Source organism: Sorghum bicolor, chromosome 4, assembly GCF_000003195.3.
Source record: "Sorghum bicolor cultivar BTx623 chromosome 4, Sorghum_bicolor_NCBIv3, whole genome shotgun sequence".
NCBI lineage: Eukaryota > Viridiplantae > Streptophyta > Magnoliopsida > Poales > Poaceae > Sorghum > Sorghum bicolor.
The window spans coordinates 68128592-68153514 of NC_012873.2; the positions used below are offsets into that span (position 1 = coordinate 68128592).

Below are 24923 nucleotides of genomic sequence, written 5' to 3' on the forward strand. Positions count from 1 at the left end.
CTGGTTTTTATAAGCGGTTTATAAAAGATTTCTCTCAAATTGCCCACCTTTTTAACAAACCTGCTTGCTAAAGATGCACACTTTGTCGCCCTTAACACGTGCAACTCTTGTCTCTTGCGACAACATCTGCGCCTTACATTTGTCATCTAATCTCGCTCATCGCCAAAGCACCAAGTATGTGGAGATTGATCTTCATTTTGTTTTGGGTTGCATGGCCCTTGGTGCCGTCTGGTCCTTCATGTTCCTATGTCCTTTCCAGTATGTCGATATATTCACAAAGAGGCTGCCAACAACTATCTTCATCACATTCCACTCTAGTCTCAACGCCTGCTCCTCTTACGGTTAATATTGCAGGAGCTATTAGAATATGAATCACTTAGAAGTTGAAACGATCAGTCATATGTGTGAAATGATCAACCATGTAACTTGTATATTCTTGTATTGATGAATAAAAATATGCAGAGACTCTTACTCTCCCTAATCTTCGTATTCTCACAGGGAGGATAGGGAGGACAGTGACTTAAAACCTACTGCAGAGGCATTATCACCTAGCTAAGGCGCAAGGTGCACGTAGCATCTCCATGGCGCATGCGTTGGGAATAGAAGGTAGGGATGACGACGCAGGAGATGAGCGAGCAATGCCTTAATTAGGGCGCGGGTGGGGCATGGTCCATGGGCCATGGCACAGACACCGAGAATAGACAGAGGTGACACAAGTGATGGCTTAGGTAAGGTTGGCAAACTAATGGCGACGATGACATTATCGCTAGGCGGTGGTGTGGTGGAGTGGTTTCCTCGTGGGAAAAGAGAGAAAATGGGCAACAGCGTGGTAGTAGGCTCCCGAAGTCCATTTGTCGTCATTTTTTTCTAACAAACAAGTAAAGGAGTAAGCAAAGGAAAGAGCATATGACTGCCTGACTTGTGGCTATAAGGGCCACAGGGTGAGGGTGGTGTGGCTTGCAAGCATTTGGTTAGAGCATCTTCAAGAGTATCCTAAATCTCATCCCTATCATTTTTTGGCAAGATTGGGAAAAAAACCTCTCCATGACTCTTAATCCATCCCTATAATCTTTTGGCATTTGGGAAAAACTCCCCCACCCATGTAAAGTTAAGTGTGGTGGTGTGTATCCTTTCCTCCCGTGCAGGTTCCTTCTTGTGTTGCTGCCCAGAGGAGACCTTGGCCACGTGGTTTTCCTCATGTCGTGTTGAGCTTCAAGGCGACATTGTCCAGCCCAGGTGGAGGTCGTAGCTCGTGCAGAGCCTCGCCATCTACCTGACGTCGAACACACTGCAACGGTGGAGGAGCGCCCTGGCAACAACCTCGAATTCCACCGCCGATGCGGGCATCCGAAACCCGGGCCTGAGCATCATCTTCACTAGGTACACGAAGCCATAGTCACCGTTGGCCGTGACGGCGCCAGCGCGACTGAGGCCAATAACTTGGAAGTGTACTGCCATGACTAGACTCCGAGAAGACAACGGTTATTGTATACTCCATATATTTTATACTAAATTGCAGTTTTAGTTTGTTGTAATTTATGTAAGCATAATTTGTAATTTTTGGTTTAAAAAATCCTGTTAGACAAAATCACAAACCCAATAAAATCTGATTCATTTTGGCACAAAGACATTTTACAATTGTTTCTATAGTTAGATTAGAACAAAATTTTAATATATTATGGTACAAAGACAAATAACAAATCATAAAAGTAACAATTTACTTGTACTAGTTTGTACAAGAGTGTTGCCTAAAATTATCTTAAAATTCAGGCACTTGAAATATGGAACTGCTTGACTCCACTAACACAAGAGAGATGGAAAATACAATCCCTAGCTATTTAAGGAGTCTTCGGCTTGGGCTTGAGTCTTTTGAGCTGTGAGTACAGGAAAACTCCGGCAAGTGCAATCGCAGTACCTGTACACAGATGAAAGCATGTAATGATGATACAACAGAAGGATGAAATAGGACAAAAACAGAAAACAAGTTTAGCAACATGCTTACCGAGAGAGTTGATAGGAGAAACAGGTGTCCTGAAGAACAACACTGATGTTACAATGACCACAACACGCTTAACACAGTTGCCCACAGAATGAGTGACAGGAGACACCATCGCCAAAATCATGTAAGACACCTTCAACAAAATCAAACAAGAGAAACAATAAGATACTGAAGATATCCTTGCTATACACATGCAGCTACGTATATAGGAAAAGAAAGAAAATATCAATTGTCATGCATTAGGAATGATATCTTGTACACCCGCTTTTACAGGTCTTATTTTGGCCAATCAGCACTGTGCCGCCTTGACTATGACACCATGTTAAGGCAATCAACACTTGCCACAAGTTTATGTGCGTTAGTATTCCTCCCTCCAAGCAGGCCATTAGCAACTTAACACTACATATCCAGCACAAGGTTTAAAGGCATAAAATACAAAGACAAAATTAGTTCCTCATGCTATTTGCAGCTGTTGCAAACCACATATGAGGAATAAAAAATGTATTTGCAATCTGCACAACTCTGAATTTTACATAAAATTGAAACATCAAATAGATAACACGCTGCAGTCTACAACTCAAGATATAAATATATATCACCAAGTACATGGAGTAACTTGACTGACCTGTTGGTATGCATGGAAACACAGTCCAGCAAGAAGAGACCTTGTAAGGACCTGGTTTACATTCAGACCCTACAAACACATAAAGCCAATCAAAATTAGCCCTGATAGTTCTGCAAGGTGCAGTTTCTCTGTCTTTATCTTTTACTTTGATAAGCAATGAATTGTTACACTTACAGCAGATTGCAAAAATGTAGGAGTAATTTTGACACCTTCAGTAAAGAAGGTAACAGGGGCCAAAACGAAAAATGACATCACTGTAATGATAGAGAAGAGATTAAGGTTGTCCAAGGATTCCTGTGGAAAGGGAGCATATGAAGTGCATTAGGAATTAGAGATGGAAGTGGACAAAAATTACACATGATGGATATGACAGAGAAGAAGCCAATGCAAGTTCATAAACAAGCTGTCTTTAAGATGCAAGATATTTTAGTTACCTCTTTCTTAACCATGAGCTTCTTGCTCAGTACATTCCGGGATTGAAAGGTAACATTTGAAGCCATTGCACTCCAAAAGCCAATCCTGTTTGCATCAAATTACCACCAAGTTAATATATTTCACAGTGGAACTCAGGGATACTAATGGAAAACTATTCAAAAATAGCATCACCATGTTTAAACCGTACATAAGATTTTAAGAAAGATTATCAGAAGATATATATTGCTGAGTGAATCAGTTTTAGAACACTAGCTATTTGAATATCATTCTATCATGCATTATATCACACCATAGTCAATTTTGAAAAAAATACATTACTTTTGCTGCGGTACATCACTTTTGAAAGAATTACATCACTTAGGAAAGATTATATCACTTTTGCCGCGGTACACCAAAACGACTGTGAGTCGTTCAAATGTTTTAGTCAGACGGTTGGAGGTAATATATTTATTAAATTTTTCATTTTATAAAAAATCTAAATAAGGAATATTTTAGATATGAAAAATCTTGTCTAGGTTTGATTGATGCATGTGTGATTTGACAGATATCCCAGTCTGCTCGTCATGCACAATCTTGCATACGTGTCCAATAAGGCAATGGACGTGTGAGTACCTGAACCCAACATATGTGAAATTTATGTGCATAAGTGCCCAATGTACATGTCCAAAGTACAAGAAATTTTACATGCATATGAAATTTTACATAGTCACTTTACGTGCTCAATATACGTAACAGCTATATATTTTATTAGAAATCTACTCGATTATGTAATATAGTTTTAATCGAGTTAGTATTTTGTAACATATTCACAGATCAATTAATATATATGTTGGTTATTGATTTCTTTCATACATGTATCTTATTTTGTAACTGGATATGTAATGTATTTTTCATGCAAAAGGGGCAAAGGGAACGATACCCACAGAAAAGGAAGTGACCGTGCCTCCCATGATGAGGTTATTTAATAATGTTTCCTTTTTCTTTTCTTAGATTAATTAATTTATTAATTCAAAAAATCTAGAAAATCAATGACTGAGATTTGTTTGAGGCTATGTTACACGGATACTCCAAGGGGGGTGATGTATCCGTATCCGATACTCGTCGTATACGCGGATACGGATACTCGGATACATCATTTTAGTAGGTTTTCTTTTGAGAAAGTGTGTATCCGTGTATCCGATACGTATTGTATCGGATACTCGTACCCGTACTCGTGTAACGTAGGTTTGAGGTATTACCTCCTAGGAAGTAAAATTTGTATCGTAGCATTGCCCATTAATAAATTGCATTTTACCATGAAAGATTATATCACTTCCCCCCTTTTTTTCTTTGTAGCTAATGTTGGGTTTCAACTTAGCCTACTCCAACCTGTTTGGGGCTAAAAGGATTTGCTGGCGTTGTTATCAGTATTTGAATAAAATTGTATATATTTGGTGAAGTATCTCCCCTTATTAGCATGTGTAGATATTTTAGCTCACAATTTGCAAGATGACATACCATAACCATAATCTAAATAAAGCATAGCTACAATGTCTATAAATACTAAATAACCATATTTAGGTCGGCTCACCAAGAACATATAGCAAAAAGTAGAAACAACATGGCACATGACGCATAGAAGGAAGAAAACATTCAATAGAAGCTCCTACACTATAAAGTTCAGTTTGGCTATGCTTGGATTCGAATGTTACTTACCAGTTAAAGGATGCCTCAGTAAGAGATGCCAATGCAACACCACCAACAATTGGAAGAAGAGATGCTACTACCCAAACAGTAGGAAACTGCCATCCGAATACGATTTAGTACAAGAAGACAAAGAAGTTTCTTAAAATTCAAAACATGTTGCTTGCGTAGCATTTGTATAGGGATGAAAAATTACCTCGCCGAGGAAAATTGCAGAAAGAAGAACAGAAAAGAAAGGTTCCATAGCCTTGATGGTGTGCGTAAATGATACTGCAACTTTCCCAAGGCTCATGTTGGTGAAGAGATTGCCCATAGTGTGAACAATAGCCAGAGGTAGGATGGCTGCAAGCTGAAAATTGTTAAAATGAACATGAGTATTAATACAGATATCCAAGTAAAGAGCGTAAAGTTTGTAATAAAATGTTAAAGGTTACCTGCGCTCCAGAAATCTTTGGCCTCTTAATAATACCAGTGGTCCAAAAGAACAAAGATACTACAGATCCGACAGCAAATTGAGCTTCTGTGATGTTTATGGGGTATGGGAAAACCTTGAGAACCTGTCACATACAGTAAAAGCAAGAGAAAGTTTGGATATCAGTACAGATCTTGTAGCATTCTGCCAGGAAAAAGTGGTCTAAGATAATAAAAAGAAAACTTGTACGCACTGAGTATCAGTTCTGTGTGTGTGTGTGTGTGTGTTGAACAAAAAACAATGAATTTTTACATTGCAAGATCGATTTTCTACAAATGCCAGTAGTGAGTGACACCAGGGCAGAGTAAAGCAGCAGATTAATAAATAGGCCACTGATGGTGAGTAGGCCAAAATATTGGAACATATAATAAGTTGTTGTTATAGATGTTGATTGAAGTAGGCTAATTAATTCAGTTGAAGAAGGCATCAGTCAGGACACTGACCTGCTTGTTATAGATGTTGAAGTAGATGTTGAAGAGGTACCAGAGGCCGAAGAGCGAGCCGAGCCACAGCGTCTTCATGAAGCCGCCGCCTTCCTCCGCACTCGGGGCCGCCACAGCGTCCCCGGCCGCGCCACACGACACCTGTCGCTGGCCGGACCGATCATCCGGCGAGGCTGACAGGCGCAGCCGCCCGAGACCCAGAGCGCGAGTGGTAGCGGCGGAGACGACGACGCGGAGCGGGCGGGCCGGGACCGGGAGGAGGGGGCCCCGGCTAGGATTACGGCTCACCAGCTGCCCGGCGCCGGCGCCGGCGCCGGCGGGGCACGGCCGGAAAGCCGCGGCGCTCTGCATTATTCTAGAAGGGAAAGGGATACGATACGCCACTTGCAGCAGAAGCTCCTCCTCCACACGGACGGTGGGGCTGGGGAGCTGGACGACGATCGACGGGCAGTGGCGAGAGGTGGCGGTGGTCAGCACGGGCACTGGGGAGCTCCAGCACCAGCAGCCTCCAGGCTCCAGTGGGGGATGTTGGGGGATAGCAGCTTTATCTTGAGATGACAGGTGTGCAGCGTACAGTGTACTAGCTACAACGGGAACGGGACATGGGTCATCGGCCTCGGAAAACGAAACGAAAACTGGGCGGACTGCCGTGCCGGCTCAGGCCTCTGTCTTCCCTCTCCTCACCTCTCACGTCCACCTCTCTATCTCATCCGCTGCAATCCGCGACGTGAGAGAGAGAGAGAGAGAGAGGGGAGAAACGAGTGGACCAACTTTGATTTGCTTGCTGCTTGCTTCCCCATCTGTGTGCACGCTTTTTGACGCAAGATCGGACAGGATATCACTCTTGAGCTCTCTCTTTCAGTTCTAGGGGACTTATTATTAGGCCTTCTTTGGTAGGGCTCGGCTCGTCCCAAGGATGCTCTCCTCCTCCTTAATAACTTTTTATTAGTACAATAAGACTCTGATTAGTATGTTCTGCAAGTGTCTCGCGATGGCAGAGGAGGATACAACAAGTCAGTCCTTTTTCATCAGATGGCGGCATGGACCTTTGCTTTGCACACCTTGAGCAGTGCAAAGCAGAGCTAATGGATGATGAAAAATAAGGCCCTGTTTACTTCCATTTTTTTTAAAAAAAATAGGAATAGTAGCACTTTCGTTTGTATTTAACAAATATTGTCCGGTTATAAACTAACCAGGCTCAAAAGATTCGTCTTGTTAATTCCGACAAAACTGTGCAATTAATTTTTATTTTCATCTATATTTAATATTCTATGCATACATCTAAAGATTCGATGTGACAGGAAATCTAAAAAATTTTACAAAATTTTTGGGAACTAAACAAGACCTAAGAGCAACTCCAACAGTTTTGCAAATAGGTTTGGCATTCTTGTTTTTTTGCCAAAACTCTCAAAATCTTCTATCCAACAGTTTGGCAATTGGGTTTGACATTTATAGCAAGTTGGCAAATTCTCCTCCTATCTTGGCATTTATGCACACCTAGAATAGGCTTGGCATTCTGCATGCACGCGCTTTTATAGCAAGCTGACAACCTGATACTTCTTTGTTGATCTTCATAATTAGTAGAATTTTGTTTTTGCCAAGTCAAAATTGTCAAACACTTGGAGATGTCATTTTTGTTTTCTCCCCATATCATTTTGGAGTTGGCAAATAACAACATTTGCCAAACAAGATTTGCAAAACTGTTGGAGTTGCTCTAAGACTACTAGCTCAAAACTCGAGTGCTAGCAGCCTAGCAATCAGCAGCAGCCAAACGTTTCCTTTCCTCTTGGTTATATGAAATCTATTACACAGCATGGTGTACAATATTCAGCAGCAGCAGCAGCAGCATTGTATGTAAATTAATTTAAGGAGCAAACCTATGCTTTCCCACAATGAAGCCTGGAGAAATGGAATTTGAATAACAAGCTGGATCTACTTTTCATGTAAGAATCGAAAAAAATATATCCAGCAAGATACGTACACACACAGGTCAAGAAAATTGGCGGACACTGGGCATGCCCAAAAACAAAAACCTGCTGTTACAGTATCTTAAGATCCATGCACGCACTATTTTCAAAACCTGAAGCAAAATAGGCTGTGCCAAAAGAGTTAAACTTTCAACACCGCCTTGTGGATCATGGTCTCTTTATGTATTTCGTGACAGCTCTTCTCAACAAGGTCCAGAAGCCTTTCAAGGTTCGTAGCCCATGAGTTCAGTGTGCCATTGCTGTCTTGGCTTGTCTGGAAGCTGACAACTCCCATCGGCCTGTCGATCTTTGCAATCAGAGCTTTTGAGTTAACCATGTCTGAGAGATGCTTCTCTGCCTCCTGAATGAAAGAGTAATGTGTAGGGGCAGTTAGATATCTCAGCTCAGGTGATTGTCATCTACTTACTGGGTTTAAACACAAGATGCCACAGTTGGCATCACAAATAAAATACAATAACATGCAAAGGTGAAAAATACAAACCTGCAAAGTCAGGCAAAGAAGATCGGCAAGCCTCTTGAGGGTAACCCTTGCATAGTACTTGGACACAACCAAGATATTCTGAAGAGAGCAACAAGTCAGATTCAATGGACAAGCATGAAGCTAGAGCAAAATAATCATAATTATAGACCAAACACAAAGTATGCAATACATGTTCGATGATCCTCAGTTTCAAATCTTCTGAAGCTTTGGCACCCAAAGCTCCCCCGAGAAGATTCTCCTCTTTCTCATATTCCTCCTTGAAGAATTCCCACAAATTTGTCCACTGTATCACCTCCATGGTGACCAGCTGCTTCAGCAATAACCTTTTTTCCCCACCACATCACAACAGCAAAAGAAAAAAAAAGGTGATCATTGAGATAAGCCCGCCTGGAGTTATTAGAGTTAGATCAATTTTGCAAACATACAAATTTACCTGAAATTTGGGATTTCTGAAAGGTTTTTATCCTCTAGTGTAGCATTGAGAAGGCTCGATTGCATAGGATCATGAGGTGCTAGCACCAAGTACCAACAGATCTTCCTAAGAATCTGCAAAGGAATTAAGGTAGTCAGATAATTGAGGGATTGGCGGATGGGTGCCAGGGGGAGTGTATACACATGTTGAGAGAGAGAGAGTACCGGTATCCACTTTGTTGGATCCTCTTTAATTGCTGGAATATCATAAATAGCCTTGTAACAACGGCAGATTTCCAAGTAATCATTGTTGTGAGAATAATATCTGTGAAGAGACAACGATTAATTATGGTTGGCTCCAATATAAAATGTCACTGTAAACCATAGCGTTAAATAGAACAAAGAGATTAGCGGTTCCAGAGGTAGTCAGGTAGACGAGCTAATAATGACAATTGACAATCAAATAGCAGGCCAGTAGTACATTAATCTAATTGAGATTGAGAAGCATAACATACCGAATCATCAGTTCGTAGTAGATGCGCTTCAATTCTAGGAGGGAAGGAATATCTGCAGGAGCATCCTGAACAATATTGTCACCTTCCTTTGGTTTCTTTTTTTCCTTTGATGGATCTGCATCAAATACTCTAGTACTGATTTTCCTTGATAAAATTTGTGCTCTGACATAATCTTGCCGATCTAGGCATAGCCGGACCTGTGACAACGACAATAGTAAGTTTTGCATGAATAAGCATTTTAGTAAGAATACAAAATATTAAAATAATAGGTTGGCATAATACCTGCTCAAGAATGAAAGCAATTTTCTCCGTCTTTGCCATAGAGCCAAATGTTTCAACCTGATAAATAATAGTGAGAACTGAGGAACAGTACTAAAGAATGACAGAAACATTGCCCCAGAATATGCAAGTACACATGTTCTCAATTCTAGTGAAGTGCAAACTTACAGCAACTTCTTGCATCAAATCAGCAGCCTCGTCAATCTGTCCCTGCTCCTCTTTGATTTTTGCAAGTCTTTTGATCAACCTTGCTCTCTCTATCTCAACATAAATCTGTAGATGAACGACTGTGAGATTACACACATAAAAACAATGAATCTTAAAAGGAACAATCATCAATATGGGAAAAATCTCACTTTGCCAGCAGAGACGCTGCTCAGTGTTTTGATTAGCTCAATACGTGTGTCAATGTCTGGTGTCAAATCAATGTAGTCCATTGCTTTCTGAACCATAGCAGTAATGGCCTGCAATAAACAGAAGTGACAGCAATATAAGTGTATAGTAAACAAAACAGTAGCAAGTGAGATACATATAGTGTTCCATTCGATATGTTTTTCAATTGATAAGTAAACAAATAGACAAATATGACTTATGAATCTGCAAAAAAACATGATAACAGCTGGAGCGAGTAATGCTCTGGTGGCTCCGTTTGAAAGGATGTAAAGAACTACTTATACTTAAATACATTGATCGACAATGCTCTGCTCATGGGCAAACCATTGCTCGAGATGGTTGTGCATAGGACTTAAAAACTGGCAACTGCATGTCCAAGCAGCTAAAGATCAAAGCAAAATGCTGCAGAATAAACATTGCACATTGTGGTTGTTCAACGATGGATAGGACCAATGCAAAATACTTCATAAGTGCAACTACTCGCTGGTGCTAAGAAAATGAGTAGTCTAACTAACAACCAAATGGATAACAGTTCAAGAGAATTGCATTAGCATACATCTAAACATCACTATGGCCATGAATGAGAGCGTTCAGATTGCACACATAGTGCATCCCTAAGACATGTAAAACAAAAACAATAAGCGAAGCATGCGGATGCTTCATATTCAATGCGGAAGAATGCTGAGAGTCGTTGCATCTAAAGAAAAACCAGTCAGTATTGTTGAGCAGAACCATATCAAAAGACAAAATCACAAAATATTCTCAAAGTCAATGGTTGCTGCAAGTAGTAACCGTGTTTAAAGTAAGATAACATGTATTCCTAATGTTCTTAATAATCACAACTGCAAGAATTATTTATTGGATGAATAAACCATACTTCCTCCTACCACTATAATGGTTCATACAGGCAACTTCGATTCAGAAAGCTTTCTCAAGTACAGCTTCTGTTACCAGACAGGAGTTCTACAGATGTTTGGGTCAATACCACGAAACAATAGCTAGAGTCAACACCAAAAGTACAACAAAGTTACAGTAGTAAAATACTTCGTTACCCACTTCAATCACACGTTATTCTGCGAGAATTTGATGTTTAGAGGCCACTCTGCCTTTGTACAAGCAAAACTGATTACTAAAGCACCTCTAAAGGAGTATAGGGTCTCATACACATATACTAGTTACAAAAACCAATCGAAGATGTAAGAGCAAGCCGTGAATTCTGAGAGCCGAACCTGCTTAAGCTGGCCTCTCCTCTTAGAGAGGAGAACGATCTGGTCGTTTAGCGTCTTCCACGCGCCGGCCTTGTAGCAGAGCTCAACGATGTCGATGACGGCCTTCCTAGTGCCGGCGACATCTCCGGCCAGCCTCATCTGCTTCTCGACATTCAGGAGCGACTCTATCGCCGCATCGAGGTTGGTACTGTCGCCCTCCTGCACTCATCCAGCAAGAGCAGAGTCAGACCGCGAGGTAGCAGATAAATCGGCGCGAGATTGAAACCCTAGGCGGGGAGGGCGCGGCCGGCCCAAACACTAAGAAGCGGGGTGGAGCGCGGACGGACGAGATGCAGGTGGGGGAGGAGGCCGGCGGGGGGCTCACCATGGCCGGAATCGCGGGGAAGCTGCGGAGGAGGAGACGGTGAGGCGGCGAGGAGATCGATCTGTTGGGCTGCTTCGCTTTGCTTTTTTTTGGGGGGGGGGGGGGGGGGGGACCCTCCACGGTAAAATCACGCCGACATGTGGGACCGCTCCGTCATTTGCAGGCTTGGGCCGTGTGGTCTGGTCACACTAGCCACTTCCACTCTCACGGGCTCACCCACCCACCACCGTCCTCCACTCCTCCTCCCTCCTTCCCCCGCGCCGATCACGCCACGCCCGCCTGCGTCCATCCAGATCAGGCGCCGCGCCTCCGCCCCCACTGCCCGCGTCGCCGCGCTACTCGGGGCCGCCCTAGGGCTAGGGGCGGGGATCCGCTCGCCCCGTTCGCCGGCCGCGTGGATCGATTCGCACCAACTCCTCTTCTCGGTAAGGAAACCCACCCTCCCTCCTGGTCCTGGGCTGGCTGGCACATAGAACCCCAGCCCCTGCACTCATGCTGAGATTCGATTTCGACTGCGCCGCTATAGCAGTTTGTTCCCGCGAGCTTTTCTCGCCGCCAAACTTTGCTCCACCGCCCTGCATTTGGCATCTATCTACATACGGTTTGCGGGACGCGTTAGCTGTGCCTGTGTTGGTGGATTGGATTGAAGGGTGGTGGGCGGGCAACTGGACTAGTGTGCGGTGGCTATTGACGTTCTATACCAATTTAGTAGTAGTTAATTAACAGCTCGTAGTCGTAGAACACACATCGACCGCCTTCCTTCCGGTAGTTGATTGTTTCTCGGCTTTCCTGGGCTTGTTCCAGCCAGTTGGCAGCGTTGGGGCTTTACTCAACTTGATTGAACACTTGATGATTGTATAGTAGTAGTAGTAGTGGCCTAGCTCACTGAGCCATATGAGACTGGGTTACCCCACACATAAGCATGCTGCACTGAGGCTGTAGTTGCTCAGGATCGCCTTGGTCTCGTGCTTTCCACCAAAACCCACCAAGTTGTCTAACCTGGATCCAAGATTGACAGATCCTTCTAGATATGCTTCTCCTGCTGCGAGTATCTGGTGTGTGCTCTTAGTGCTGTGTGAGGTGCCCTGCACGCAAGGAGCTGCCTAGATTGGGCACTGTTTTGGGTTGGTTGAGGCAGGTCGTGCTGCTATGTTGTTTTTGTGAGATTCTGGATTTTGTTTTTTCTTTCTGGTTAGCTCTTTTGCTGCTACTTTGTAGTGGTTATTATTTTGCACACCCATAGGTTCTTTGCTAAATGTGCTCAACTGTGCCCTTTTTTCACTTGTGATTTGTTGGCACCTGATATAGCTCTGTGGAGATGTCTAAGAGTTACCTTTTCACCAGGATTTGGAGGCTAGAGTAATGAAATAAAATGCTGCTCAAAAGCAAGTTTAAGTTGGCCACAGCCATTGGCATCGTGCTGTCGATGCTATCGCTGCTCGTGCACCTTTTTCTTGCTAATTATTCAGCTGGGGGCATTACAAACTACAGCATGCACATGGACGATGTCCTTCCATTTGGACAGGTAATTCAAATGCTCTGGCCATGTCACAGTATCAATTCTCAAATTTCCTGAGTTTTATAATGAAGGAATTTGTGTTTACTGAGGTTATGTTGGACACCTATTTTCACTGCAATTGTTGATTATATGTCTAACATCTTTTTCTATGCTTCTTGGTTTTTTGGCAGAGGCCTCGACCACGGAGACTGTGGGGTCCATTGATCCCACTTGATCACTTGCATCCTTTTGCGAAACCTAGTAAATCATATGCTGGTAAACTGATCTTAAACTGGCACCTACTTTATTAGTATTTTCATTGTTACATCTTCTGTACAACTAGTCATTTGGTTACTTTAGACACTGAGTGAAAAGCTATATGTGCATTTGTATTTCTTTTTGAACAAACCATTTGTGTATAAGAAATGTCCCAAAAGATACATGCATATAGTAGTGATATTCTATCATGCTACCTGTCTTTGATTTTTTCCAACATGTTTTTGACATATATAAATATCAGTGCTCAGACTAAAATGGGCACGAACGCACCCAGGTGCACTCTTACTCGGCATTGCATAACTTATATTTTCCAGACATTGAATATGCTAGCATTCTTCATTAGTTTCTACATTTTGTCTTATGTTAAGATTCATTCAGAATGATAATTAAATATTCTATATTTTCCCAACATTGGAACCATTAGTGTTAGGTTGTTGACCTTAGAATGTTTCTTAATGTGATTTCTGCACAATAATGTGGATAATTCTATTGCCACACTTCACTATAATTACTACATCCTTATCCCATTTTATGAAGTGTTAGATTACCTGAAATGCTATGATTTATATACTCAGCATCAAACCATTTTACGATATAACTAAACCTTGATAAATCTTTCTGATTACCTTATTGCAGCTCCCAGTAAGCATAATGGTTTTATTTATGCAAAGATATATGGTGGATTTGAGAAGATACAGTCTTCAGTAAGTTTTCTTGTGTAATGTGTAAAGGGTCCTTGTACGTGTTATCACTGTAATAGGATCATGACATTGTTTCCTTTATTAGATCTGTGATCTTGTTGCCGTCGCCAGGCTATTAAATGCCACTCTGGTTATTCCTGAGATACAAGCAACAACTCGTGCAAAAGGCATCAGGTTGCTTTGCCCTTCCTCATTCTGAAATTCATTATGGTAGTTGTCTATTCCTTATGCTTTTTTTCTGCTCAATCTCTAAAATATAGCATTTCCTCCGTTCCAACTTGCAGTCCGAAGTTTAAAAGCTTTTCTTATCTATACGATGAAGATCATTTCATACATGCACTTTCCAGTGATGTGGTTATTGTGCATGGCTTGCCAAAGGATCTCAGAGAGGCTAGGAAAAGGATAAAATTTCCTACAGTATCTCCTAGGAATTCTGCTACTCCAGAATACTACATCAAAGAAGTATTACCCAGACTTGTAAAATCAAAAGTTCTTGGGATAATTGTTAATGGAGGTAATTGTCTTCAGGTATCCTCCACGCCCATGCTTAATCTGTTTTCTTTTTCATTCTTTGGTCAATGTGAAGTTAGAGCCTTTTTATATGGTTTTCTGCAGTCAATTCTCCCTTCAAGCTTGGAGGAATTTCAGAAGCTTAGATGTAGGGTAGCTTTCCATGCTCTAAGGTTGCGCCCTCAAATTCAGGCTCTTGGGAGCCAAATAGTAGGAAGGTGAGGCTTCCCGCCTTTGCCATTGATCCACTTACCCTTTCTTTGTGGTTCGTTGATCAGTTGTAGATTTATCATTTATGTTCCATGCCCTATGCATCATCAATTAATGCAAAGAAACTAGTAATCCTTCCATTCCAAATTGTAAGTCGTTCTAGCTTTTCTAGATACATGGTTTCTGTTACACACCTAAATATCTATTAGGTCTAGATTCATAGCTAGTGAAAGCTATGTATCTAGAAAAGCCAGAACAACTTACAATTTGGAATGGAGGGAGTATTTCAGTTGTGATGCCTCAGTGGCGTTAATCCGCAATTCAAGTTGACTTCCTTGTACACACTAAGAAGAAAGATGGCACTTTAATCAATTGTAATGTTTCCTTGTATGGGTTGCTTTCTCTGGAGTGAGAATGCTGTTTTAAACTATGTAAAGTTGAAATCTTACCCCTTCAGAGTATGCTAATTATAGGAGCTGAAGGGTTTCTTTACTCATTATTAATTATTTTTCCTTTAGTGTGGCTTTTTGTTCTCGTAAGTCATAACTCCAGAATAATTTGTATAGGTTGCGAGCATCTGGCCGTCCTTATGTGGCCTATCACCCAGGACTGCTTAGGGATACTCTAGCTTTTCATGGTTGCGCTGAACTGTTCCAGGTTTGTATGATTACAATTATTGTGTTCCAATACTATCTACTGATTTTTGTTTGACTGGTTGTTAATTTTATCATCTCTAGGATATTCATACAGAGCTTATTCAGCATAGAAGGAATCAGATGATTAAACGAGGAACAGTAAAGGAGCAGCTAACAGTTGATTCAGTGGCCAGGAAGATGGCTGGTTTGTGTCCACTCATGCCAGAAGAGGTGAGTTTGCTTATAACAGTCTTGTATGTTTGCTCACTAAATCTGGATGCAACTTTTGCATGTTTATTAATAGTAGGTAAGCTGGTGTTATGTTACTGCTCTGCAACAAGAGAATTCACATAGAAGAAATCTGAGGCTGACAAAATATAAGCAACCAAACAAAAGAAAACTAGATGATAATTTTCCTTTATCATGTGGACAAAACCTTCGGAATATGAACTTCTTGTTTTGCTTTTAAGCATCATTGTTTGTACTTATCCAATCATTATGAAAATCAAGCTCAAGACAAAGAAGTTTAAAGAAAGAAAGTTAGCTAGAAGACTTCGTCTCTTCTTTCTATTCCTTGGTGCTGTGGCACACATTGAGCTGCACGATATAATCTGCTTAATACTATGCCTGATTTACCATACCAGTTGATTGCTAATGCTGTGATGTAAACAATCCTGTGTTTCCAGGTTGGACTTCTACTTCAAGCATTAGGTTACCCACCAACTACAATAATATTCTTGGCTGGTTCCGAGACTTTTGGTGGACAAAGAATGCTTATTCCTCTACGAGCTATGTTTGCTAACCTAGTTGATCGGACTTCATTATGTAGTCAGAGGGAGCTGCTTGATTTAGTTGGGCCAGAAGATCCTCTAACCCCAGATTTGCCGCAGCCTCCACCTCCCAAAAGTGAAAAACAACTCACTGAAGAATGGAAGAGAGCAGGGCCTCGTCCAAGACCTCTGCCTCCACCTCCTGCAAGGCCATTCTATGCACATGAGAAAGAAGGCTGGTATGGTTGGATTGGTGAGAATGACACAGAACCGGATGCTTCACTGATTGAGTTCAGGAGGCAAGCACACCGGTTGCTCTGGGATGCACTTGATTATTTTGTTTCTGTTGAAGCTGATGCCTTCTTCCCTGGGTTTCACAATGATGGGAGTGGTTGGCCAGACTACTCAAATTTGGTCATGGGGCACCGGTTATACAAAACACCTTCCGGTATAACCTACAGGCCTGACAGGTACAGAGCTATTATATTTTTATGGTTGCATACTTTTTGTACAGCTTAGAACAGTTTTTCTTATCTTCAGCCATTAAAAATGCATTTAATATTTGCTAAATTGCAAAGGAAAAAAAATTGTAACTGACATTAGTGGTAGTAAAGTAGCCTTCAGGGTGCAAGTGGATAATGGTTAAACTTGGAACAAACACAGCTATGTTAAGTGTAAGACATCAAAGTTACTGTATTGTCCAGTAGTATATTGTGGGTCAAGTATAATAACCTTTTGACAGTTATCCACTTGCTATGTAGTTTTGCATGATGATAATTTCCTTTCATTTTGAACCAACAGAAAGATTATTGCTGCGCTGTTTGAAGATGTTAATGATCATCGGTATCATCCACCGCGGAATTGGACGATTGCTGCACGTGAGCACCTCAACAGGAGTGCAAGTGTGGAAGGCATCGTGTCATCAGCTATGTTGTCAAGACCTGTATCTTTTCTCGCCCACCCTTTGCCAGAGTGCTCTTGCAGAACGCCAAAGTCACCTGGTGTTCAACCGGTGAAAGACAGCAATGGCAGATTCCTATTTGGAGGTGAGGAAGAGTGTCCTGATTGGATGGCACGCAGCCTTGCAACAGCGTCTGCCAGGAATAATGAACCTCAAAATGAGGACTATGAGGATGAGTTGCCTGAAGATGGCTCTAGATCAGACACACAGGAATCTGACAGAACTGACTCGAATAAATCTTCGGAGCAAGATGAAGAGATGGATCCGGATGATTAGAGAGATGTGTGGAGCATGGATTTATGGCACACCTTTTAACTGCTACCAGCTCCAGGCTACTCAAGCAAGAAAAGCATACACTCAGGACTTCCTGGACCAGCAGGAATCATCTTGCATTGCAGCAGCGCATCAGCATCTGGAGTAGCCCCAGGATGACAAGGTCATCCAGCGTGGGAGCTTGCCTGGATCGTACTCGGTATACAACCAGGCTTGAATACGAAACTAACACTTTGGTTCTCTTCTTCCTTCACGTCTTACTCATTTTTTTGTTTATTACATTTTTGTGGGTACAGCCCAAAGAAATTGTTTCTGTACAAATGTCTTAACTGGGAACGCATTATTTTTTGAGTGAGTTTGATATCTAGCATTTATGAGGTAATGAGATTGGCTTATGGTGGACAGATGTGCACCTGTAAAATACAGGACAGGCATTGCCGTTTTGTCCCACGCAATTGATGTGTGAGTTTTGTTGTCCCACGCAATTGATGTGTAAGTTTTGTTGATCGCTGAGGAGCGTGTTTATGAAGTTGGTACTTCTGCATGACTTGTGCTATGAATCAGAAAATCACTTATATCTATTTTGGCTACACGAAAAGTTTGTGTTTCACATGAAATCTGCTCAAAAAAAATTAGAATGAAAATGACGGATCAGCAATGATCATCTGACCATGTCAGATCCAACGGTGGATAATTTCTCTCTCAGATGTATTTGAAGCACTTTTGTTGCATATTGTTCATATATATTGTTGTCACGAACAGTGGAATCGATGGTCAGGCAAGAAAGAGTCTGAATTCTCTCATCATCCTAGGTGCTTGGTCTATTTGGAACCACGTAATAGATGTGTGTTTGATGGAATTCAGCCTAGTCTTAGCAGAGTTTTGGCTTTGGTTACGGATGAACTTCATTTCTGGAGTCTGGCTAGAGCTCGAGGAGTTTCCCATCTCCTTGCTCTAGGGCCAACCAATGGGTGATTTCTCCTACTTACTGGTCAAGGGTCAGGACTTTGTCTAGAGAGCGTTAGTTTGTACTCTGTAGTGTGTTGAGGCGTGTTTAGTGTTGTAATGGGGTCCTTAACCCCCGTTTTTCTTCTTTATAAAATGATACGTAGCTCTCAGAAAAAAAAATGTTGCTCCAATAAAAACATGTGGATAATATCAGGATGCAAACACACAAACGATCACAAAGCTCCCTTCTCACACAAGATCCAGATTTTTTTTCCATAAAATTAAGTCCAGAATATTGAAAAGGAATAACACAAGATACAGTAGCCAAAAAAAAACATTTTATTGCATGACTCCACAATAATTTGCTCTATAAATATTATTCAGCAGGCAATTTTTCTTTGAGGTACTTGAGAATTGCTTTTGTTCCTCGCTCCAACAGAGTTCGTCTTATGCTGCACAAGAAAGCAACAGGAGGCTAAGCATATTGTGTCTGTCAACTATATCATTCCCTTTTATTACGTTTTTTTTGTTCCAAGGATTTATCACATAGCACCAACGATACTATGTATGTTTCTGTAATTTTTAGTAGAACCACAATGCTACATCCTGGGTTCCTTTATTAACACAGGTATCATCATATCACAGCTCGAGGTTACATTCTTACCTTCTTAGTGGATTTCCATCCAGTTTCAACACTTGCAAGTTAGCTTCAAGTAATCCCTGCAGAAACAATCATCCATAAATACAAGATCCAGCTAGATTGAGAAACATATATACAATACAACTCATGAGCAGGAAGAGTTGTCCAGAACATCTATATTATAGAACAGCGTATGGAAATAGATACTAAGAAGATACATGAAATAAAAGACTCAAAATGAGGGGAAAAAACATACCAGCTCTGCTGGGAGTGCTGTTATATTGTTGTCTGACAGATCAAGCTCAATGAGAGCAGTGAAATTCTTGATGCCCTGTTTATGTGCAGTTTAGTCAGCATATGCAGAAATCGGAAAGGGACCACTATCAGATGCTTACAGCATTTGTAAATACAAATTTTGATTTTTAAAACATATCGGGAAATCAAAAGGAAATTTTATTAGAACTGGCAATATCATGCCTCGCTTGCCAAGAAATCCTAATAATTACCTCGGGCACAGTTGTAAGGCTATTCTGACTCAGGTCAAGAATCCGAAGCTGTTTTAGGCCCAACAAACCATTAGGAAATTCATGGAGTTTCATTCGTCTGCTCACGGATAGAGAAAGAGAAATAAGCCTTCTTTTAATTTAATAGTTAGAGTTTAGAGGCTGTGCATATGTTCTAGCTTCCAACCTTAGGTAGAGCTCATGCAGCTGTGGTAATGCAGAAACTGCAGAAGGTTCAGGAAGTGCTGAAGCATTGCCACTTAGATCAAGTACTTCAAGTTTGGACAGAGGCACAAGATCAGTGGATGATATCTACAAGAAAAGCAAGTGTGTTATGATTTGCGTAAATGAAATGCTGGATGTTCACCATATATTTGCACATAATGTTTCAAGTATATTCTCTTTGTGCTCTCTCAAAGTTAATACTGCATTCATTTTGTACTATCAACATTTTTTCAAGCTCTGACACCCCCCATAACAGTTAAAGGCGTCCATAAATCAATAATCAACATTGGCCATAGGACTTGACAAACTGAAATTCTTCTGTTTGCCAAGTATAGAAAGAGACATGATTGTTATATTACCTCTACCAAGGGGTTATTGTCCAGCTTTAAGGAAGACAAGCTGGGAAGAGAGGAAACCACTGTGCGAGGCCACTTTTTTATCTTGTTATTAGACAAAACTAAGGACTGAAAAAAGGGCAAACGTTAAAAATTCATGTTAAGCATGATAATAATAATAATAAGAAAATATGACAATATTTCCTTTCTAAGAAACTTACTTGAAGTGATGAGCATAATGACAACTCGTTTGGTAGATCTTCTATTGAATTTTTAGAAAGATCCAGTTTCACCACATCACTTGTCTCCCACGCAGCAGCTGGTACACTGGTCACACCAAGACCGCTCAAGTCCAGTTCCTGATACAGCAGCAATGTGAGAACCAATTCATTAAGGACAAAAAAGAAAAAGAAAAAAAAAGGAAAGGGATGTCTTTCTTATGACACCAGAAATATTTTGACAAATTAAAGGACACCTTTGAAGATAAGGACAATCGCCTTGCTGCAGCAATTTGGTCATCTTTTGTCGGGGTGCTTCCAGATCCTGATGCTGCGCAGGAAATAGAGTTAAGGATTAAGCAGTCAAGGCAATGATTCTCAAATCCACTGGTTCAAAAAAAATGATTCTCAAATCCAAACAAACCAATATAAAATGTTGTCATCAAAGAACAAATGCATCTCTGTTGACTTAGCCTTTTCAATTACCTTCCTCATCAGACGAAAGCCGACTGCGCAGATACTTCAGCAATGTTGTCGTTGGTCCAGAAACCAATGAACTGGGAACATAATATATTAATTTTGGCAGGTCCATAGAAATCCCTGACTAGTTTACAAAATGGTAGGAGAAACAGGGATAACAGATACCTCCTAAGTGTCCTCATAGGATTTCCAGTAAGCAAAAGCTTTCTTAGGGTAGTCATTTTACCTTGAGAGGCGCATGGAATGTCAGAATTTTCAGTAAGGCAGTAACATATAGTATGTGAGGTTCTTAAATGCCAAAGCATACACTTATCACTCATGCAAGAATTCAGCAGAGTACAGAGTACAACGAACCTAGTTCAGCGGGCAGACCAGATAATGAGTTATTCGATAGATCGAGGAAAGATAATTTGAGGTTGCAGGCTCCAACTGGATACTCCTTTAGCTGGTAACAGCGGCAAATTCATCAGGCATTGGGGTTTGTTGCTGGATACCCCTAAACCCAAATAAACAGTAGCCCACCACAACTTACTTTGACTAAAGGCTATATTGTAATTATTGTTATACATATGGAGCTAGCACTATTGACAAATAACTTAAAGTAATCCAAAGTTTTAAAAATTAAGTTTGTTGTGAAAACCATCAAGTGGCAACAGGCAACAATATAACTACAGTTATTCTGAATGATTGTGGTCTACAAATGCATTTGAACATGTATTGTGTATGTGTCCTAACTAACAAGATCTTAAAGGAGACTCTACCCAAGGCTACTAAAACAGGTTTACAGGGTCAGGCTAAACCTGTATGGAGTAAAATTGTAATAGGAAAGATAGTTTATCATGTATGAAAAGTCCCAAGCAACTATCGCCCACTATTCGCTGCTTGCAATTCCAAATAAACGCTATATATTCCCAGCCAAGGAACTAGCAATTTTTTTCGACAGTGTCTTTTTTTTTTGTTTAAAAGATGCAGGATAGATATGTAAGAGTATAGGGAAATGATGAGAAGATAAAATTGACAGTTTGGCCATGGAAAAGATGGGTAGAACCTGATTAGAATGGAGATCAAGTATGCCTAATTTTGATAGCATACCAATATCAGCTGGTATTGAAGACAATAGGTTATTTCTGGAACACAAAACAGAAAAAAATGAATTTACATCACAGAAAATAAATGCACAGCAAAAAAAAGGTGAATATGTCCTGAGTAGTGAGTAGAGAAGAAACCCCATGTAGAACTCGGCTAGCGAAGAGCAACCCTTTATGGAAGGAGGAATTGATGTTATTTCTGACCCAAAAATGTAGAAATCCATCAATGCTAGTGAAAGAGTAAAAATGCAGACCATGCACATGTGACAACATGGTACATAAACTCACTATTCTGATGCATGTCCAGGCGAATTAGTTTTGGAAGTGCTCCGATGCTACTTGGGATGGCTGTAAGCAGGTTTTTTGCTGTAACGAGCTAAAAGTTAGTTAAATGCAAAAACTCAAATGAATCACAAAAATTCAATGGATCTTATGTTGCTTTGCATACCGAGATTCAACTCTGTGAGCATTGTCCATGACACAAACATGTTTTCAGAAAGCATCACAAGCTTGTTACCCTGATAAGTTGTGGCACTTGAGTTTCAACAGGCAACTGGAACAACAAAGTAATAGATTTAGCATTCTATTAGTTCTTACCTCTAGATCCAATTTACTTAACTTGGAACAGCCAGCAAGTACATCAGGTATTCTGGATATGTTGTTGTTCGATGCCTGTACACGATGCAACATTATTTTGTGTGTCTAAACTAGAAAGTAAACAAAGAAGTGATAAATTGGAAAGCCATCAAGTGCAAAACCAAGAAACCAGATAGCTATATGTCAAGAAGTAAGAATACATCCAATGAAACTTACCTTGAGTTCGGACAAGTCCGGGCATTTGGCAAGGCTAGGTGGAAGCTCAGTAAGGAAATTATTTGAGAAATCAACCCTGGCAAAACATGGCATAAAATACATGGATATTAAGCACCACAAGTTGCTTCTACTTTACACATGATGAGCTAATCAACCGCTGCTGTACACTTTGTGAAACACAAAGGTGGAGCGGTAAAAAAAAGGAGCATGCAGACTAGGGAGATCTAAACTCTAGGAAAGCGTAACAATGCTGAACAAAATGAGAGTAAATTAATTGAATTACACAAAAAAAGTTATAGGCTTACTTGACTAAAGCAGTAGCCAGGCCAATCTCTTCAGGCAGAGTGTTTATTTGATTGAAAGATATGTCCAGTGATTTTAGCAACGGGAGACTGCAAGAAAAAAAGGATTACCAAAATCACGGTGGCACTATATCTATGAACAGAATTCGTCAACAAATACAAGGTGCATACTCTCCAATAGCTGCTGGAAGGGAAGATATGTTGTTGTGGCTTATATTTAAAACAACAAGAGAAGACAAGTTTCTAAGGTCTTCTCTTAACACCTCAAGGTTATTGTGAGCCAGAATGAGCTTTTGGAGGTCCACTCCCTGAAAATTGCAAGCACAGTCTGATTACTTAGCATCAGTGGTAGGGTGTATACTAATTAGCTGTGTAGTGGTAGATAAGGAGCACGTTACCTCCCACCATTTTTCGTCCTGGCTGCCTGTGTCCAAGTTGTTGTACACCTCTTTGGGTATCTCCCTGCAGGGCAAGGTGGAAAAGGAAGAGGAAGAAGTACTGTGAGCGACGCATGCAGTAACTATAACAGAGGCAAAGGATAGCCGATAGCCCCTTCCTGACTTATTTTCCTTGATCCGCCAAGAATGTGCATGTTTGCAGTAACTATAACAGAAGCGAAGGATGGAATGTGCATATTTTAGGTGTGACAAGTAGTGTGATCTCGTATTTAGCAACAAGCTCCATAGAGAATGTGACTATGAGAGTGAGGGTAAAAGGAAAGAAGCTGAAGAGATGAAATCATAAGTGGGGTGGGTGATGTCGATGTCGGAATTAAACGCATCAATGTTTTCCATGATGTTCTGTCGGCTGGCTGGTGTTGAAAGTATGAAGTCGTAAACATTTTTAGGGGAGCAAACACATTTTTACACTGGCATGGCATGAATCAGTGCTAACTGTTATAATATTGCATCAAACTAGAACTTACAGTTGACTCAAGCTGAACAGAGGCCAGAACAGCAGATATATAGACACTGATTTGATTTGATTTGATATCCGCACGCGCAAAAAAAGAGAGGCCTAAATACAAATACAAATCCAGCACGCGATCCTCCGGCCATAAGGCCATAAGCAGAGAAGCTAGCTAGGCGGCATTGGCGGACGCGAGAGGTGGGGGCGGTGTCGTCCGTGGGATGTGATGATCCAGATGAAATCTGCAGGAGGAAGCTATAGATAGAGACAGGGTGGGAGGTGAGATTTGGACCTGAGGGAGCGATTGGAGAGGTTGAGGGAGCCCGACTCCCTGGCGGACTTGAGGATCCGTTCCATGGGACTGAAAGCTTCCAGATGGCTTGGTTGATTCAGATGGCCATTGATGCGATGAGATCGAGCTTGGGAGATAGGTGGAGATGGATGCGGGCAGAGAGCAGCGACAGGACAGCTCTCCTCTCCCTCCTGAAGTCCCGGTCCTCGTAACGACCCCCCTCTCCTCTCCTCAGTGATTCAGATCCATGTTTCCTAACCCTTCTTTTTTTTTTATTTGATTCCATTCACAGATGTTTCCTAATGATCCAGCCTGCCCACCGCACCCGCACTGTGGAGCTGGAGCTGGAGCTGCCGACCTGGACCGACTGCAAGGAAGAAGACGAGAGGTAGATAGAGAGGGACAAACAGAGTTTTGTCTTGGGCTGGGCCTTGTCACACGGCCCAACGCCACTTTTTTTTGCGAGATCTAGTTATAAACACAATGTTAATGAACACGATCGCACACTTACCTTTATGAACGTACTCTTCTATCTGTATGAACACTTTCGAAAAACCAAGTTGAACTGATAAGTCTCAAAATTGACGAAGTCACTATAAACTCCTCGTTGTCGACATATTCTATCTCATCATCAATTTTCTCAAAATCAAATGTAGTTGATCTCCTCCTTCGTATCATCTTATGTTATTATATTATTAATTAAAATATCAACTAGTAGTACAACAATCGGTCGTCTATTCGTTTTTTCATTATGTATTTTCTAATTCTAAAAATTATAAAAATAAGAAGGTATGGTGATGAAAATATGAAGGAAGTGAATCAGAATCAATAGATAAGACAAAAATTGCATAATTCACCATCCCAACATGGTGGCGATGTTAACTCTTGGTGAACTCGCAGGGTAGCTCGTTCAGAAGTGGTTAGATTTGACTTGTCGATGTCTCCAAGATGACAGAATCCCATGGCACAACAACTCCGGTGATGTCATTCTTCGCTGCTCTGCTTGAGCTCAAGCA

At 41.1% G+C, this 24923-nt stretch overlaps 4 protein-coding genes across 4 annotated transcripts; 1 reads left to right on the forward strand and 3 right to left on the reverse strand.

Annotated features, from left to right (window-relative positions):
* LOC8055344 (phosphoenolpyruvate/phosphate translocator 2, chloroplastic) lies at positions 1631–6326 on the reverse strand. Its single transcript, XM_002454771.2, has 9 exons — positions 5658–6326; positions 5177–5299; positions 4939–5091; positions 4755–4840; positions 3059–3143; positions 2799–2918; positions 2625–2693; positions 2003–2132; positions 1631–1915 (listed from the first exon to the last, which is right to left on the reverse strand). Exons 1-9 carry the CDS (start codon positions 6006–6008, stop codon positions 1839–1841), a joined length of 1194 nt encoding a protein of 397 aa, XP_002454816.1. The 5' UTR covers positions 6009–6326; the 3' UTR covers positions 1631–1838.
* LOC8055345 (26S proteasome non-ATPase regulatory subunit 12 homolog A) lies at positions 7423–11444 on the reverse strand. The gene is made up of 11 exons (XM_002454772.2): positions 11318–11444; positions 10954–11151; positions 9688–9795; positions 9500–9604; positions 9335–9391; positions 9053–9249; positions 8763–8862; positions 8560–8672; positions 8296–8449; positions 8127–8204; positions 7423–7985 (listed from the first exon to the last, which is right to left on the reverse strand). The coding sequence occupies exons 1-11, from the start codon at positions 11318–11320 to the stop codon at positions 7767–7769; spliced, it is 1332 nt and encodes a 443-aa protein (XP_002454817.1). The 5' UTR covers positions 11321–11444; the 3' UTR covers positions 7423–7766.
* Positions 11558–17696, forward strand: LOC8055346. Its single transcript, XM_002453036.2, has 11 exons — positions 11558–11742; positions 12662–12842; positions 13007–13091; positions 13731–13798; positions 13881–13969; positions 14080–14323; positions 14411–14523; positions 15082–15172; positions 15253–15381; positions 15837–16390; positions 16722–17696. Exons 2-11 carry the CDS (start codon positions 12690–12692, stop codon positions 17155–17157), a joined length of 1962 nt encoding a protein of 653 aa, XP_002453081.1. The 5' UTR covers positions 11558–11742; positions 12662–12689; the 3' UTR covers positions 17158–17696.
* LOC8084446 (plant intracellular Ras-group-related LRR protein 6) lies at positions 18285–24283 on the reverse strand. Its single transcript, XM_002454773.2, has 21 exons — positions 23908–24283; positions 23105–23168; positions 22878–23014; positions 22710–22796; positions 22405–22480; positions 22189–22263; positions 22040–22109; positions 21880–21957; positions 21730–21790; positions 21552–21630; positions 20858–20948; positions 20669–20729; positions 20510–20580; positions 20281–20354; positions 20027–20164; positions 19830–19934; positions 19433–19557; positions 19249–19345; positions 18999–19073; positions 18767–18822; positions 18285–18554 (listed from the first exon to the last, which is right to left on the reverse strand). The coding sequence occupies exons 1-21, from the start codon at positions 23970–23972 to the stop codon at positions 18479–18481; spliced, it is 1761 nt and encodes a 586-aa protein (XP_002454818.1). The 5' UTR covers positions 23973–24283; the 3' UTR covers positions 18285–18478.

Excerpts from the sequence above, each read along its gene's own strand:
- LOC8055346 (XM_002453036.2), top strand. The coding sequence starts at position 12,690 with ATGCTGCTCAAAAGCAAGTTTAAGTTGGCCACAGCCATTGGCATCGTG. Across the intron at positions 14,524-15,081 it reads GGGAGCCAAATAGTAGGAAG|GTTGCGAGCATCTGGCCGTC; the intron begins GTGAGGCTTCCC and ends TAATTTGTATAG. Across the intron at positions 15,173-15,252 it reads GTTGCGCTGAACTGTTCCAG|GATATTCATACAGAGCTTAT; the intron begins GTTTGTATGATT and ends TATCATCTCTAG.
- LOC8055344 (XM_002454771.2), bottom strand. The coding sequence starts at position 6,008 with ATGCAGAGCGCCGCGGCTTTCCGGCCGTGCCCCGCCGGCGCCGGCGCC. Across the intron at positions 5,092-5,176 it reads CAAAGATTTCTGGAGCGCAG|CTTGCAGCCATCCTACCTCT; the intron begins GTAACCTTTAAC and ends AACAATTTTCAG. Across the intron at positions 2,694-2,798 it reads CTACATTTTTGCAATCTGCT|GGTCTGAATGTAAACCAGGT; the intron begins GTAAGTGTAACA and ends ATGTGTTTGTAG.
- LOC8055345 (XM_002454772.2), bottom strand. Across the intron at positions 9,796-10,953 it reads GGAGAGGCCAGCTTAAGCAG|GCCATTACTGCTATGGTTCA; the intron begins GTTCGGCTCTCA and ends TGTTTATTGCAG. Across the intron at positions 8,673-8,762 it reads ATCCAACAAAGTGGATACCG|ATTCTTAGGAAGATCTGTTG; the intron begins GTACTCTCTCTC and ends ATTCCTTTGCAG.
- LOC8084446 (XM_002454773.2), bottom strand. The coding sequence starts at position 23,972 with ATGGAACGGATCCTCAAGTCCGCCAGGGAGTCGGGCTCCCTCAACCTC. Across the intron at positions 22,110-22,188 it reads TAAGTAAATTGGATCTAGAG|GGTAACAAGCTTGTGATGCT; the intron begins GTAAGAACTAAT and ends ACAACTTATCAG. Across the intron at positions 20,165-20,280 it reads GATTGTCCTTATCTTCAAAG|GAACTGGACTTGAGCGGTCT; the intron begins GTGTCCTTTAAT and ends CTGCTGTATCAG.